At 28.1% G+C, this 15975-nt stretch overlaps 1 protein-coding gene across 1 annotated transcript; it reads right to left on the bottom strand.

Moving 5' to 3' along the window:
• Positions 1–2996: 2996 nt before the first annotated feature.
• LOC135927056 (mucin-3A-like) lies at positions 2997–15258 on the bottom strand. The gene is made up of 5 exons (XM_065462993.1): positions 15253–15258; positions 10009–15130; positions 9388–9486; positions 8857–9035; positions 2997–5309 (listed from the first exon to the last, which is right to left on the bottom strand). The coding sequence occupies exons 1-5, from the start codon at positions 15256–15258 to the stop codon at positions 2997–2999; spliced, it is 7719 nt and encodes a 2572-aa protein (XP_065319065.1).
• Positions 15259–15975: the final 717 nt, after the last annotated feature.

The raw sequence follows: 15975 nt of genomic DNA, 5'->3' as shown, positions 1-15975 counted from the left end.
TTACTTAATTTTTGTAGTGATATGGCTTTAAATGATTTGATGGAAAATTTTAAAATGGTAAATAATAATGCAAGGAAAATTTGAAATAATTCTTTGAATAAATTAGTAGCATATTTAATTCTGCTGTGATTGAGATAAATAAATATAAATTAAAATAAATATGTATAAGAGATAGGAATCAGTAATGTTTTAAAAAATATGGCTGGGGGTGAGGGGGTTTGGTTGCCCCCTACCCTACAGTCCTCTTTGTACGTGAATGATTTGGAGGAGTTTTGAGCAGAAATTATAATTTGTTCATTTCTAGATTATAAAAAGTTTATTGTTAAGCGTCGAGGGATAAAGCGTATAAACCACAATTTAGATTATAATTGTGCAAGCATGCAATTTAAAGAAATTCTCTGTTTAATAATTTTCCTATGAATATTTAAAACTTTCATTATTTTTCGATATTAATTAATGTGTTAAAAAAGGAATAGTAGTAGAATATTTATAATAATTTTTCGTTATATTATCGTAACGGTATAGGAAACTCCCAGAGTTAAAATTCCCTAAAATCAGAGTGATATCTAATGGTAAAATCTTTTAAGATAGATTATAGCAACTTTAACAATCTGATATTGTTGAAAAAATGAGACGTAAAATTCCCATCAATAATAATCTGGGGATTTGTGTTTTATCAATATCATTATAAATCTTCAAAAATGGGAAAAAATTCTCTCTTAATATCTTATCCAGCCAAGCAGCTAACTATAATTTTCTTAAAGAGAAAATTTGTTTGAGCAAGATGAGCCTCTGTTATTCAATAAACTCTATAAAAATGGGAATAAGATCCACAATCAATAGAAATACGATATCCTTATTTCAATTGAGAATATATATGAAATTAATAAGAGAGTATTAATAGAGAGAAAGCATAGTTTTGGTTGAAAAAGACAAAAAAAACTATGCAACAAATATGAAGTATCTCGTAAGATTTTATCAACATTTAAGGGGGTCCGGATTGAAATATATTAATCTTATTTTAATAATAAAATAAATATTTTTTTTATAATCACTTCATGGGGAATAAGAATATAGGTGATAACAAAACATAAGATATAATTGGGGCCAATCAATTGATTACTTTGAAGTAATGGTATAAAAAAATTAAAAATTTTGTGAGGGCTCTTCAAATTTTTTCTTTCTGAATTAGAGTTTTTGGTGAACATATTAGACATTAAACTTATAAAGCATAGAGTATTATAAATAATTTAATAAGCAATTATTAAAAATTCATGTATAATTCCCAATTAGAGCAAATATAATGGCAGGCACTAGTTATTTTTTTTTATCTTTGGGCCCAAACTCTGCGATTTTAATTTAAAAATATAAAAAGTGAATTAAAAATAAAAATAACTAATGTTACTTTATATAGCCTGATTTCAATAGAATATCCAAATTATCGTTTTATTTTTAATATTTAAAAATAAAAAATGTTTTTTAGAATCTGCAACCGGGTTAATAAAAATCATTTTTATATGAGTTAATTTAATCAAATTTGGTAAGAAAGTTTATTTTTGTAGAAATTAAAAACCTTCAACATTTTTATGTGATATCCTCTACTGATTATAATACAAAATAAAATTAGTTGTAAGAAATTTCTAGTTTATCTAGAAATATTTCACTTCATACGTATCCACCTTACCCAGAGTATATTGTTTATATATGAAAAAAATTGTCGCATCAATATGAGAGATCGAGCTCTGAGGTTTTTTATTTTATAGTTGGATGATGAGATTATCTTATTTAAAATTTTAATCTATGTCCTATATTTATTTTTATATTACAAAAATATACTGATCAAAAGAAAGTGGTCTTCCCTAGCATATTATGTGAATAATTGTTACTTTAAGTTTTATCGGAGTGGCAGGCCCTCCTCGACCATTTCTAATAGCAAATTTGTAAAAGATATATCGCCTAAACTTGATAATTCTTGTTACACCGATTATCAAGCCTTTTGAGCGAATGTATCTCTCTACCCCAAATGGTGAATTGCTGGCTCGATAACTTCGGTTTGATACAATAACTAAATATATATATTGGTTGATAATAACTTATTATATAATTTATCATAGTTATCATGACTAAAACACTAATTACTATATAGGTTTTCCTAATATATATGATATTAGTATAAAAACGCTTACTTTTAGAAACTATTTTTACAATGGCCTTAAATTAGTTACTAATAAATTTTTAATTAAAATTTGAATCTACCAAAAGGATAATAAATTAGAAACTATTCTATATTCTAAATCAATTTAAAGAAATAGTTTATTTAAAAAAATTCTATATTTCTAAATTTATCGTTAAAAAAAATCTATAATGCAGCAACAGAGACAAGGCAATAATTAATTTATGATCAAAATAAATATTTCAGCCCAGATAACTCTTAAGATCTTGATTAATAATTTAATTAAAAGAGGGATGAAAAGAAAAAAATGAAAAGAAATGAAACAAAGAGAAAAGAAATGAAAAGAATAATATATTAAAAACATCATTTTTTTTTGTTTTTTTTAACCTTCTAGCGTGTTTGGAGGAATTGCCACAATTATATCTAAGTTGCAAGTAGTATTAATTAAATATTTTCTAAACTGGAAAATAGTAGATCCATTTATACCTTTTTTTTCCCGTAAAATAATAAATAAATAAATGTGAAGTAAATTATAACGTTTAAATTCAAAATATTTTTAATAGGTTAAACTCAGAACTGATTGATACTTTTATTAAGCATTAATTATATTATTATTATATAACTGCATGTAAAAAAATTAGAAGTGTTGCATTTTAATTTCTTTCAAAAAAATAACCTTTCAAGGTGTAAGGAGGAGGGGGCTTTAAAAAACAAATAATTTTTACTTCAATTTAAAATTTTTAATGAATAACTAAAAGCATTTAAATATATGTATATGATGACTAGTTTATGAAATGAAATAACATAATTTATTGTATCGATATTATATGCAATATTCACAAGATTTATTACGCATATTAAATCCATATTTTTTGGGCAATAAGGATTGTGCTTGTTCTTTTAGATTGCCTTGTCTTATTAAGCAACCTTGCAATAGTTTTTTAGCTGATGTATGAACTAGTGGTGCTATCGTGGTATCCGTAATAGATATGCTTATTTTAGTTGGGGGTGTAGTTGTTGCGCCAATAGTAGTAGATGTGTATGTTGTGGTTTGAATATCAAATAAGGTTGCTGTGGTATTAGTAATAAGTCTGGGTGCGGTCATATTAGTTACAGGGGTGATTGCTGTACCAATAGTTGGGGTGGCGATTGTGATATCGGTAATTAGTATAGATGTTATATTTTCAGTATTAGGTGTTGTGGTATCAATACCAGGTATTGTTGCTGTTATATCAGTAGTAAATACAATTGGCCTTGTATTGTTAGCAACTATGGTTGTTAAGGTATCAGTTGGCGTATTTATAGTGGTATCAGTAGTTTGTATTGCCGGTATATCAGAAAATGGGTTTATTGTTGTTTCACTAGTAGGTAAGGATATATTAGTTTTAATAGTATCTGTGATATTAATAGTATCAGTCTTATGCCTTGAAATATCTGTAGGTGTAGTAACAGTGGTATTTATGATTGTCGTGATTTCAGTAGTCAGTAGAACTGTTGTTATCTCAGCAACAATGATAGCTGGGGTTATGTTAGTATCAGCAGTAGATGTGGTAGATGTTGTAGTTTTAATATTAGGTGTAGTTGCTGTATTAAGAGTATTAAGTTCGGTTGTTGTATCGTTTATAAATGTGGATGTTGAAGTTTCAATATTAGGGATGGTTTTGGTTATTACAGTAGATGATGTGTCTGCCACGGCATCTTTAGTAGGTGTGTGTGCAATAGTATTAGTAAGGGGTTTAGTTTCATTTGCATCAATAGCAGTAGTAATAGCAATGATGTTGATAGTAGAATTAATTGTGGTGGCATCCGTATTAGGTATGGTTGTTATATTTGTAGATGTGATTGCATCAGTAGTATATTGGGATTGTGTGGTTTGAATATCAATTGAGGATGCTGTGGTATCAGTAGTTAGTGATCTGGTTATATCAGTTATAGATGTGATTGATGTATCAATAGTTGGTGAGGCGATTATGGCATCGGTAATTGGTATAGATGTTACATTATCAATATTAGGTGTAGTAGTTGTGGTATCAATGTTAGGTATGGTTCCTGTTATATCAGTAGTAAATACAACTGGTCTCGTATCATTTAAAAATATGGTTGTTAAAGTATCGGTAGTTGGAGTATTTATCCTGATATCAGTAGTTAGAATGGCTGTTGCATCAGAAAGTATATTTTTTGTTGTTTCAGTAGTAGGTGTGGATATTGTAGTATATGTGATTTTCAAAGGATCAGTTATATGTGTTGATATATCTGTAATATTTATGATTGATGTTATTTCAGTATTTATTAGAGCTGTTGTTATATCAGTAGAAGTAATAGCTGTGGTGTTAGTATCATCATTAGATGTGGTGGATGATTTAGTTTTAATATTAGGTGTAGTTTGAGTAGTAACAGTATTAGGTTCAGTTGTTATGGTATTGTTTATAAATGTAGATTTTGTATTAATAGTAGGAGTGGTTGTTGAGGCCTCAGTATTTGATGTGTGAGCTACAGTTTCAGTAGTAGGTATGTTTGTGATGGCAGTAATAGGTGTAGTTTCTCTTGCGTCAGTAATACTAGTAAATGCGTTGATATTTATAGTCGGTAAAATAATGGGCGTATCCGTACTAAATATGGTTGATTTGATTGTGGGTGTGGTTTTAGTGTCAGTAGTAGATGAGGATGTAGTAGTTTGAATATCAAATGAGGTTGCTGTTGTATCAGTAGTAAGTTTAGGTACGGTTATATTAGTTGTATACATGATTGCTGTATTATTAGTTTGTGTGTCTGTTGTGGTAGCTGTATTTAAAGAGGACGTCTTTGTATCAGAGTTATTTAACAAAACAGTATTAAATATGGTTGCTTCAATTGTAATAGTAGATGTAGTAGATGTGATATTTGCGATTTCATTCGTATATTTGGTTTCTGAGGAAGTGTTTTTCGAAATATTACTAAAGACTCTTGTTACTATAATTGGTTCAGTAGTTATTATGATATTTTTAGTAGGTTTGTTTACAGAATCAGGCATAATTGTTGTATTATTAAGATTCTTCATATTACTAGGCGTATTATTTATATTTAAAAATTCTCCTACAAGGGCACGAGATGTAAATTTAATCAATCCAAGAATTTTCTTTCCTCGGGAGTTTGTTACCTTTAATATTATTTAAATTATGTTTTTATAACACATCTAAACATTATATCAGAACCTTTCAACTCTTATGAGCTAATATTAATATTTTCCTATTTACGAATAAATTTTTAATTAAATTAAAATAGATTACTATGGTTTTAAAATATAGCCAAACCCTAGTAATTGGGGGGAAATTTAAGAACCAAAACATTCTTTAGAACCTGTAAATACTAGTATTGTTAAAAAACCTGATTTGGGATTATAACCAAAATAATATTATGTAAACCTGAAAAGATTTTACTCATAGCTGGCAGCCTTAGACATCTATTTGCTTAACCCTGAGGCTAACTTATTAATATTATTTTGCCTAAAATCTTAATCCGGTCGTTTTTAAAAATGGAGAAAAATCGTACTTTTTAACACAATTAATAGATAACTTAACCTTACCAGTACCCTTTCAAATTAGATATTAACTTTATTCTATAACATACATATTAATATTTTTTATATTTTTTTTTTATTAAATGGAGTAATTTATTATAGACGGTTAAATTATATGTTTATATTTTGGATTTATTTTACATTAATTTAATAAATTATATGTTATTAGAACAATTAAAATTTGTAAAGTATAAGAATCTGAAACTCTATTTAATTTTTTTTAGCATAGTTAAGTAAAATTCTTATTGAAAAATATTCACGACAAAATGGGAACATTTTTTAGTTTTGGTTACAAACTCTAATAAATATCTAATATTTTTTAACACTATACATATAATATATAGTAAATCTTCATTATGATTACTTTATACCATTTAATTTATAAAGAATAAACATTGGATAATAAAATTTTTTATTCATTTTTAGTAAAATTGTATTTCCCGGGATTCAGTATTTTTATGATGTTATATCAAACCACTCCTAACTTGATATATTTATGTTACATCAAACCCCTGCTTTATTATTTGTACATGAGGATAAAACAAGTCCCTTATTTGATATTTTTACGAAATTGTCCGTCCTTTATAATAAAAAAATAACCATAACCCCTGATTCGTTGGGAGATAATTGAATGCTAGAAGACCTTTGGGATTATGGTAGGTGATGAACCGTGACTCAAAATGAACAATTAAAAATGATTTGAATATGAGATTATAGTAGCCGATGAACTTTGACTCAAAATGAACACTTGAAGATATATTTTTAAATTTATTATGTAATAACATTAATTATAATTTAAATTAATTTTGTATAAAAATGTGAATTAATAAAGTGGACTTGTTTAAAAAATTGATATTATTTATATGCTAATATTAATATGTATGCATAATAAATGACAAAATATGAAATTTAAATATTAGTTGAGAGTTTGCAAATTTCAATTTAAAAAGTATAATTATTTTTTAGTTGAGCGCCCTGGAATTATAAAGGCTAATGAGGCGCCTGATACTTATGGTTTCTAGAAGATTCCCAAAATAAATAAATTTCCAATGAGAGATTCCGTATCTCGTTATAATTTACAGACGTATATGTATAAAAAACTAATTGAAATAATTCATTAAAATGGGTTATATCATTTAAAGGGTTAAATTTTAGATTCTATATGTATTATTATCATATTATTATATTCTACTCAATTAAAGCCAAAAATGCCACTAGAAAAAAGAATGAAGCGTTATCTTGATTGAATAAAATTAGGCTAAAATGTTCGAACCAGATTTAATAATCTCAGTAGTTGTGTTTCATTCAAAATCATTGTAAATTTTCAAAAAGAGCAAAATAAATTTATCAGTATCTTATCGAGTCAAGCAACCATATCTTATTTTCTTAAAAAGAATAGCGAGCATCTGTCATTCAATAAAATTCACAAAAAATATGGGTTTTAGATAGATAATCAATATAAATAAGATATCCTTGTTTTAATTGAGAATATATGTGAAAAATTGATAAGAAAAAACTATGAAAGAAATCATTGTCAGAAGATGAAATAGTATCTTAAAAGAGTATTAACACACCCCTCTCGTTGTGGGGTATGTTAAATTTCCTTCTAAAAATTAAAAATACGTAAATTTTTAGAAGGAAATTCTGCCAGAGCATAAAGGAAGGAGATGCCAGAAAAATAATTTAATGATATACCTCCTTTTGAAAAAGTTTAACTATTTAAAAATTAGTATCAACAATTTATTGGATCGAAATTTATTAATATTATTAAGAGAATAAAATAAATATTTTTATTATAAAAACTATTAATTTATGTGGAACTAGAAAGGGGGTAATGTAAAAACATATAATAATATTTGGGCCAATCATAATGGCTACTTTGATGAGATGATATCTTTATAGAAACTTACTTAATTAAATTAAAGTTTTGGGGAAGATTTTAAGCAATTATATAGAAAATAGGGTATTAAAAAAAATTAAAATATCCTTTAAATTTTATTAAAATATAATTCTCAATTAGAGCCATGAAAAATGATACATGGACCAAATTTTTTTATTTTTATATATTTAGGACCCAGCTCCACTCTTTTAACTAAAAAATATAAAAGATTTAGAAGGTGAAGTAAAATAAAAAGTAAGATCATATTTTGTTTAGCCTACTAATCTCATAGAATATTCAAATTATCGTATTATATTAAATATAGAATAGACAATTCGATTATTTTTTAACTTTGATCAAAAGACCTTGGGCCTACTTCTATGGCATTATTACCAGCAAATTAAAATAATAAAGAAAATTTAGAGAGTAAAATAAATTATATATGGGATATCGGGGCATATGGTAACTGGGATAACCAAAACAAATGCCAATTTTTTTTAACCAAGAGCTAAATAAATTAAATTAGCTCGAAAAGTGTATTTTATAAATATTTCTTACCATATAGTTTACTAAAATTGTAAGTTCCACTATCAAGAGACATTGGTAAAACCAAGAAAGAAAGAAAGAAAGAAAGAAAGAAAGAAAGAAAGAAAGAAAGAAAGAAAGAAAGAAAGAAATTTTTTATTTTATTTTAATTATTTCTACCAATACCCATAAGCTATCATTCTTTAAAGATCATAGGTAAAAGAAATTTCAAATTAATAGTGATCATGGGTCTGCTATTAAAATATTACAATCATCGCCGTGTTTCGAGGCAACTATCTTAGTTTCCTCGGATCTCAATGAAGGCCTTTTTTGCACCCCCCCCCTCCAAATGTATTTTTTGAAAAAATATATTACTTTTGTTTTTTTTAAAATTTTGTTTATGTTATTTTAATAAAATACTTTTTAAAAGTGAAAAAAAAAATAACCAAAGATAAAATAAATATTTTTTCATCTTTATGAGAGATTTAGTCCAGAGTTTCTTGTTTGTATAGAAATAATTCGCCACTGATTTAATGTCGCCTCATTCCGGATATGGGATTAATTCTAAAAATTCTATCACTATTAGAAACCGAATTCCGAGGATTTTATAATTGTATTTAATAGTTTAAATCTAAGTCCTATTTTTTTTAAACTGCAAATCGGAAAAATAGTGAGCAGAAAAAAACCTGGTCTTTACCAGATTATTATTTAAATAATTGTTACCTTAAGTTTTATAGGAGTAGCTGGACCTCCTGGACCATTTCTAATAGCGAACTTGTATATAAAATATCTCTTAAACTTGATAATTCGTGTTATACCGATTGTCAATCCATTTGACCGAATGTATTTCTCTACCCCAAGTTCTAAATTGTTGGCTCGATAACTTCGGTTTGTTACAATATCTATAAATAATAAAATATATTTTACTATTTTGGCTATTAAAACTTATTATATAAATAAATAATTATCGTAACTATATTTAGTTTATTTTCAAATATATATATAATGTTATTAGAATAAAAATGTTGACTTTTAAAATTTTATTTTATAATGGCCTTAATTGACATCTAACAAATATTTGACCAAAATTTGAATCCATTAAAAAATAAATATATAAAAAATTATCCTACATGTTAAATCTATTAAAAGAAATAATTTTGTAAAATATATTCTATATTTCTAGTTATATATATAACTAAATTAAAAAAGAAAAGCAATGAAAAAAAGATAGATCAAAACTATATTTTTTTAAACCTATTATCGAATTTTCTAGAATAGCCACAACTATATCCAAGTTGCAAGTGGTATTAATTAAATATTTTCTAATTTCCAAAAGAATAGATCCATTTATACCTTTTCTCCCGTAAATAAAATATAACATTATTGAAGTAAAATGTTAAGTTTAAATTCATCATGTTTTTAACGGGTTATATTCAAAACTGATTATAAGCTATAATTTATTGAGATATAACTGACTAACAAAATATTTAGGAGAGTTTCATTTATTACATTGTAACCAATGAAAAGTAAATCAGCGTTTGGAAACGTTGGGGATAAAAACAAGAATAAAATGATTTCAATTTTTGATTGTTAATTACTAAATATAATATAGGTTTACTAACTAAGGTTAGCCAGTAGCGTCACTAGAGGGGAGAGGGCGTGTAGTGGTACTTGAATCCCCTAAAAAATTTGAAATGCCTATGGAAAATTTTAAACCTTTTTCTAAAAATTTTTTTTGAAACAATTCGAAAGTTTTTTTGAGCCCCCTGGGATTTTAAAGGCTAGTGGCGCCCCTGCGGTTACCTATACTATGGGAAAAAATAACATTAATTTGCTATATCAATGTTATATGCACTATTATACAAATATTATTACGCATATAAAATTCAATTTTTTTGGGTAATGAGGATTGTGATTGTTCCCTCAGTTTGCCTTGCTTTATTAAGCAACCTTGCAGTCGTTTTATATTTAAAGGAGTAACAAGAAGTGTTGAAGTGGCATCCATACTAGGTATTGTTGCTATAGTTGTAGCTGTGGTTGTTAGGGTTTGATGATTTAGTGTAGTTGGTGCGATATCAGTAATAAGTGCTGCTGTTGTTATATTCATTATAGTTGTGATAGTTGGCACAACAAAAGTTCGTGCGGCTGTTAAATTAGAGATGGTTGTATTATCTTCACTAGTTGATGAATCTGCAACGGTTTCTGTAATAGCTGTATTTGTAATGGAATCAGTAAGAGTTGTAGGTTTAATTGTATCAATAATAGTAGTGATTGAGATGATATTCGTAGTAGGGGAAATAATGGTGGTATCGGTAATAGGTATGGTTATTTTATTTGTAGGTGTAGTTGCTGTAGTATCGGTTAGTAAGGTATCGTTTATAAATGTGGATGTTGTCGTTTCAATATTAGGAATGGTTATTTTAGCTTCAGTAGTTGATAAGTCTGCCACGGTTTCTGTAGTAGCTGTATTTGTAAACGTATCAGTAAGAGGTGTAGGCTTCTTTGTATCAGTAATACTAGTGATTGAGATGATATTCGTAGTAGGGGAAATAGTGGTGGTATAGGTACTAAGTTTGGTTATTTTATTTGTAGGGGTAGTTGCTGTAGTATCAGTACTAGATTTGGTTATTGAGGTATCGTTTATAAATGTAGATGTTGTAATTTCAATATTAGGGATGGTTATTTTAGCTTTAGTAGTTGATGAATCTGCAATGGTTTTTGTTGTAGCTGTGTTTGTAATGGTATCAGTACGAGAGGTAGGTTTATTTGTATCATTAATAGTAGTGATTGCGATGATATTCGTAGTAGGGGAAATAGTGGTGGTATCGGTACTAGGTATGGTTATTTTATTTGTAGGTATAGTTGCTATAGTATCAGTACTAGATTCGGTTATTAAGGTATCGTTTATAAATGTGGATGTTGTAGTTTCAATATTAGGGATGGTTATTTTAGCTTCAGTAGTTGATGAGTCTGCAACGGTTTCTGTAGTAGCTGTATATGTAATGGTATCATTAAGAGGTGTAGGTTTCTTTGTATCAGTAATAGTATTGATTATATTGGTAGTAGGTGAAATAGTGGTGGTGTCTGTACTAGGTATTGTTATTTTGATTGTAGGTATAGTGCCTGTAGTATCTGCACTAGTTTCGGGTTTTAAGGTTTCGTTTATAAATGTGGATGTTGTAGTTTCTATAATTGGGGTGGTTGTTTTAGCTTCAATAGTTGATGAATTTGCAACGGTTTCTGTAATAGCTGCATTTGTAAAGGAATCAGTAAGAGGTGTAAGTTTCTTTGTATCAGTAATAGTAGTGATTATATTGGTAGTAGGTGAAATAGTGGTGGTGTCTGTACTAGGTATTGTTATTTTGATTGTAGGTATAGTGGCTGTAGTATCTGCACTAGTTTCGGGTTTTAAGGTTTCGTTTATAAATGTGGATGTTAAAGTTTCAATAATTAGGGTGGTTGTTTTAGTTTCAATAGTTGATGAATCTGCAACGGTTTCTGTAGTAGCTGTATATGTAATGGTATTAGTAAGAGGTGTAGGTTTCTTTGTATCAGTAATAATAGTGATTATATTGGTAGTAGGTGAAATAGTGATGGTGTCGATACTAGGTATTGTTATTTTATTTGGAGGTATAGTGGCTGTAGTATCGGTACTAGTTACGGTTTTTAATGTATCGTTTATAAATGTGGATGTTGTAGTTTCAATATTAGGGATGGTTATTTTAGCTTCAGTAGTTGATGAGTATGCAACGGTTTCTGTAGTAGCTGTATATGTAATGGTATCATTAAGAGGTGTAGGTTTCTTTGTATCAGTAATAGTATTGATTATATTGGTAGTAGGTGAAATAGTGGTGGTGTCGGTACTAGGTATTGTTATTATATTTGTAGGTATAGTGGCTGTAGTATCTGCACTAGTTTCGGGTTTTAAGGTTTCGTTTATAAATGTGGATGTTGTAGTTTCTATAATTGGGGTGGTTGTTTTAGCTTCAATAGTTGATGAATTTGCAACGGTTTCTGTATTAGCTGTATATGTAATGGTATCAGTAAGAGGTGAAGGTTTCTTTGTATCAGTAATAGTAGTGATTATATTGGTAGTAGGTGAAATAGTGATGGTGTCGATACTAGGTATTGTTATTTTATTAGGTATAGTGGCTGTAGTATCGGTACTAGTTACGGTTTTTAATGTATCGTTTATAAATGTGGATGTTGTAGTTTCAATATTAGGGATGGTTATTTTAGCTTCAGTAGTTGATGAGTATGCAACGGTTTCTGTAGTAGCTGTATATGTAATGGTATCATTAAGAGGTGTAGGTTTCTTTGTATCAGTAATAGTATTGATTATATTGGTAGTAAGTGAAATAGTGGTGGTGTCGGTACTAGGTATTGTTATTATATTTGTAGGTATAGTGGCTGTAGTATCTGCACTAGTTTCGGGTTTTAAGGTTTCGTTTATAAATGTGGATGTTGTAGTTTCTATAATTGGGGTGGTTGTTTTAGCTTCAATAGTTGATGAATTTGCAACGGTTTCTGTATTAGCTGTATATGTAATGGTATCAGTAAGAGGTGAAGGTTTCTTTGTATCAGTAATAGTAGTGATTATATTGGTAGTAGGTGAAATAGTGATGGTGTCGATACTAGGTATTGTTATTTTATTAGGTATAGTGGCTGTAGTATCGGTACTAGTTACGGTTTTTAATGTATCGTTTATAAATGTGGATGTTGCAGTTTCAATATTTGAGGTGGTTGTTTTAGCTTCAATAGTTGATGAATCTGGAGTAGTAGCTGCATTTGTAAAGGAATCAGTAAGAGGTGTAAGTTTCTTTGTATCAGTAATAGTAGTGATTATATTGGTAGTAGGTGAAATAGTGGTGGTGTCGGTACTAGGTCTTGTTATTATATTTGTAGGTATAGTGGCTGTAGTATCAGTACTAGATTCGGTTATTAAGGTATCGTTTATAAATGTGGATGTTGTAGTTTCAATATTAGGGATGGTTATTTTAGGTTCAGTAGTTGATGAGTCTGATACGGTTTCTGTAGTAGATGTATATGTAATGGTATCAGTAGGAGGTTTAGGTTTCTTTTTATCAGTAATAGTAGTGATTATATTGGTAGTAGGTAAAATAGTGGTGGTGTCTGTACTAGGTATTGTTATTTTGATTGTAGGTATAGTGGCTGTAGTATCTGCACTAGTTTCGGGTTTTAAGGTTTCGTTTATAAATGTGGATGTTGTAGTTTCTATAATTGGGGTGGTTGTTTTAGTTTCAATAGTTGATGAATTTGCAACGGTTTCTGTAATAGCTGCATTTGTAAAGGAATCAGTAAGAGGTGTAAGTTTCTTTGTATCAGTAATAGTAGTGATTATATTGGTAGTAGGTGAAATAGTGGTGGTGTCGGTACTAGGTATTGTTATTTTATTTGTAGGTATAGTGGCTGTAGTATCGGTACTAGTATCAGTTTTTAAGGTATCGTTTATAAATGTGGATGTTGTAGTTTCAATATTAGAAATGTTTATTTTAGCTTTAGTAGTTGATGAGTCTGCAACGGTTTCTGTAGTAGCTGCATTTGTAAAGGAATCAGTAAGAGGTGTAAGTTTCTTTGTATCAGTAATAGTATTGATTATATTGGTAGTAGGTGAAATAGTGGTGGTGTCTGTACTAGGTATTGTCATTTTGTTTGTAGGTATAGTGGCTGTAGTATCTGCACTTGTTTCGGGTTTTAAGGTTTCGTTTATAAATGTGGATGTTGTAGTTTCTATAATTGGGGTGGTTGTTTTAGTTTCAATAGTTGATGAATTTGCAACGGTTTCTGTAATAGCTGCATTTGTAAAGGAATCAGTAAGAGGTGTAAGTTTCTTTGTATCAGTAATAGTAGTGATTATATTGGTAGTAAATGAAATAGTGGTGGTGTCTGTACTAGGTATTATTATTTTGTTTGTAGGTATAGTGGCTGTAGTGTCTGCACTAGTTTCGGGTTTTAAGGTTTCGTTTATAAATGTGGATGTTTTAGTTTCAATATTAGGGATGGTTATTTTAGCTTCAGTAGTTGATGAATATGCAACGGTTTCTGTAATAGCTGTATTTGTATAGGTATCAGTAGGAGGTTTAGGTTTCTTTGTATCAGTAATAGTAGTGATTATATTGGTAGTAAATGAAATAGTGGTGGTGTCTGTACTAGGTATTATTATTTTGTTTGTAGGTATAGTGGCTGTAGTATCTGCACTAGTTTCGGGTTTTAAGGTTTCGTTTATAAATGTGGATGTTTTAGTTTGAATAATTGGCGTGGTTGTTTTAGCTTCATTAGTTGATGAATCTGCAACTGTTTCTGTAGTAGCTGCATTTGTAAAGGAATCAGTAAGAGGTGTAGGTTTCTTTTTATCATTAATAGTAGTGATTATATTTGTAGTAGGTAAAATAGTGGTGGTGTCGGTACTATGTATTCTTATTTTATTTGTTTTTATAGTAGCTGTAGTATCGGTACTAGTATCAGTTTTTAAGGTATCGTTTATAAATGTGGATGTTGTAGTTTCAATATTTGGGGTGGTTGTTTTAGCTTCAATAGTTGATAAGTCTGCCACGGTTTCTGTAGTAGCTGTATTTGTAAACGTATCAGTAAGAGGTGTAGGTTTCTTTGTATCAGTAATACTAGTGATTGAGATGATATTCGTAGTAGGAGAAATAGTGGTTGTATCGGTACTAGGTATGGTTATTTTATTTGTTTGTGTAGTTGCTGTAGTATCAGTACTAGATTCGGTTATTGAGGTATCGTTTATAAATGTGGATGTTGGAATATTTGGGGTTGTTTTATCTTTAGCAGTTGATGAGTCCGTAACGGTTTCATTAGTAGCTGTTTTTGCAATTGTTGGTATAGTATCAATATTTATGATTGTCTTGGTTTCAGTACTAGGAGTTGAACTCGGTCTAGTTAAGAAGCTTGTTATAATTCTTCGAGATGTAAATTTTAACAATCCAACTAATATTTTTCCTTTGGAGTTTGATACCTTTAATATTTTTAATAAATATATAATGATCTAATCATAATATATTTTAAAAAATAACGCATTTTTATAAATCAATATCCTTGCTTTCCTATTTAATATTTACTAACCAATAAAATGAAAACCTTCATTTAAATTTTTCGGATACAATAAATTATATTAATATTTATTTAAATTACAATCAGGTTTGGCGATTACTTATAATTATAATACTAAATACAAATATTTTTTTTCAATTTATATATAATATTTATTTGATTATAAAAATAAAAAATATTTTTTATTTACTACGATTTGATTCACAAGAATAAAAATAATTTTTTCTTTAATATTAAATTTTAATTATAAATACACAATTTATTTAAATTTGTCACCCGAGTTGATGAAAAAAAAATTAATATCTTATCCGTTTAATTCCTTTTTATCTTTGAAATGAATATTTATGAAAGGTAAACTGAATATACAAATTTTCTGAGGAAGATTATTACATAGAATAAGAGAAGGAAATATATAAATTATTATTTTTTAAATATAATTCTTTTGTCTATTCTGCTTAAAACAAAAAGAAAAGAAAAGTAAAAAGAAAAGTTAAAAGAAAAGTAAAAAGAGCGAAAAGAAATGATTAATCATTGCAAATTTAATTACTACGCTAAATAGGAAAAGATTAAATGGCATTTTATTTAAATTTTTTTTTTTATTTAACATAACATTTATATTTATATAATTTATTTAAATTTCTTTTAGGCTTGCTCTATTTTTTAATAATTATTTGTCTGCTATATAATTCATTATGTGATAATTATGCTCAAAAAATTTTTATTATAGTCATTTAATATTTATATTTAATA

The sequence above is a fragment of the Gordionus sp. m RMFG-2023 genome, chromosome 3, assembly GCF_954871325.1.
Source record: "Gordionus sp. m RMFG-2023 chromosome 3, tfGorSpeb1-WG-v2, whole genome shotgun sequence".
NCBI classification, from domain to species: Eukaryota; Metazoa; Nematomorpha; class Gordioida; order Chordodea; family Parachordodidae; genus Gordionus; species Gordionus sp. m RMFG-2023.
This window is presented reverse-complemented; position numbering and strand designations above follow the sequence as displayed.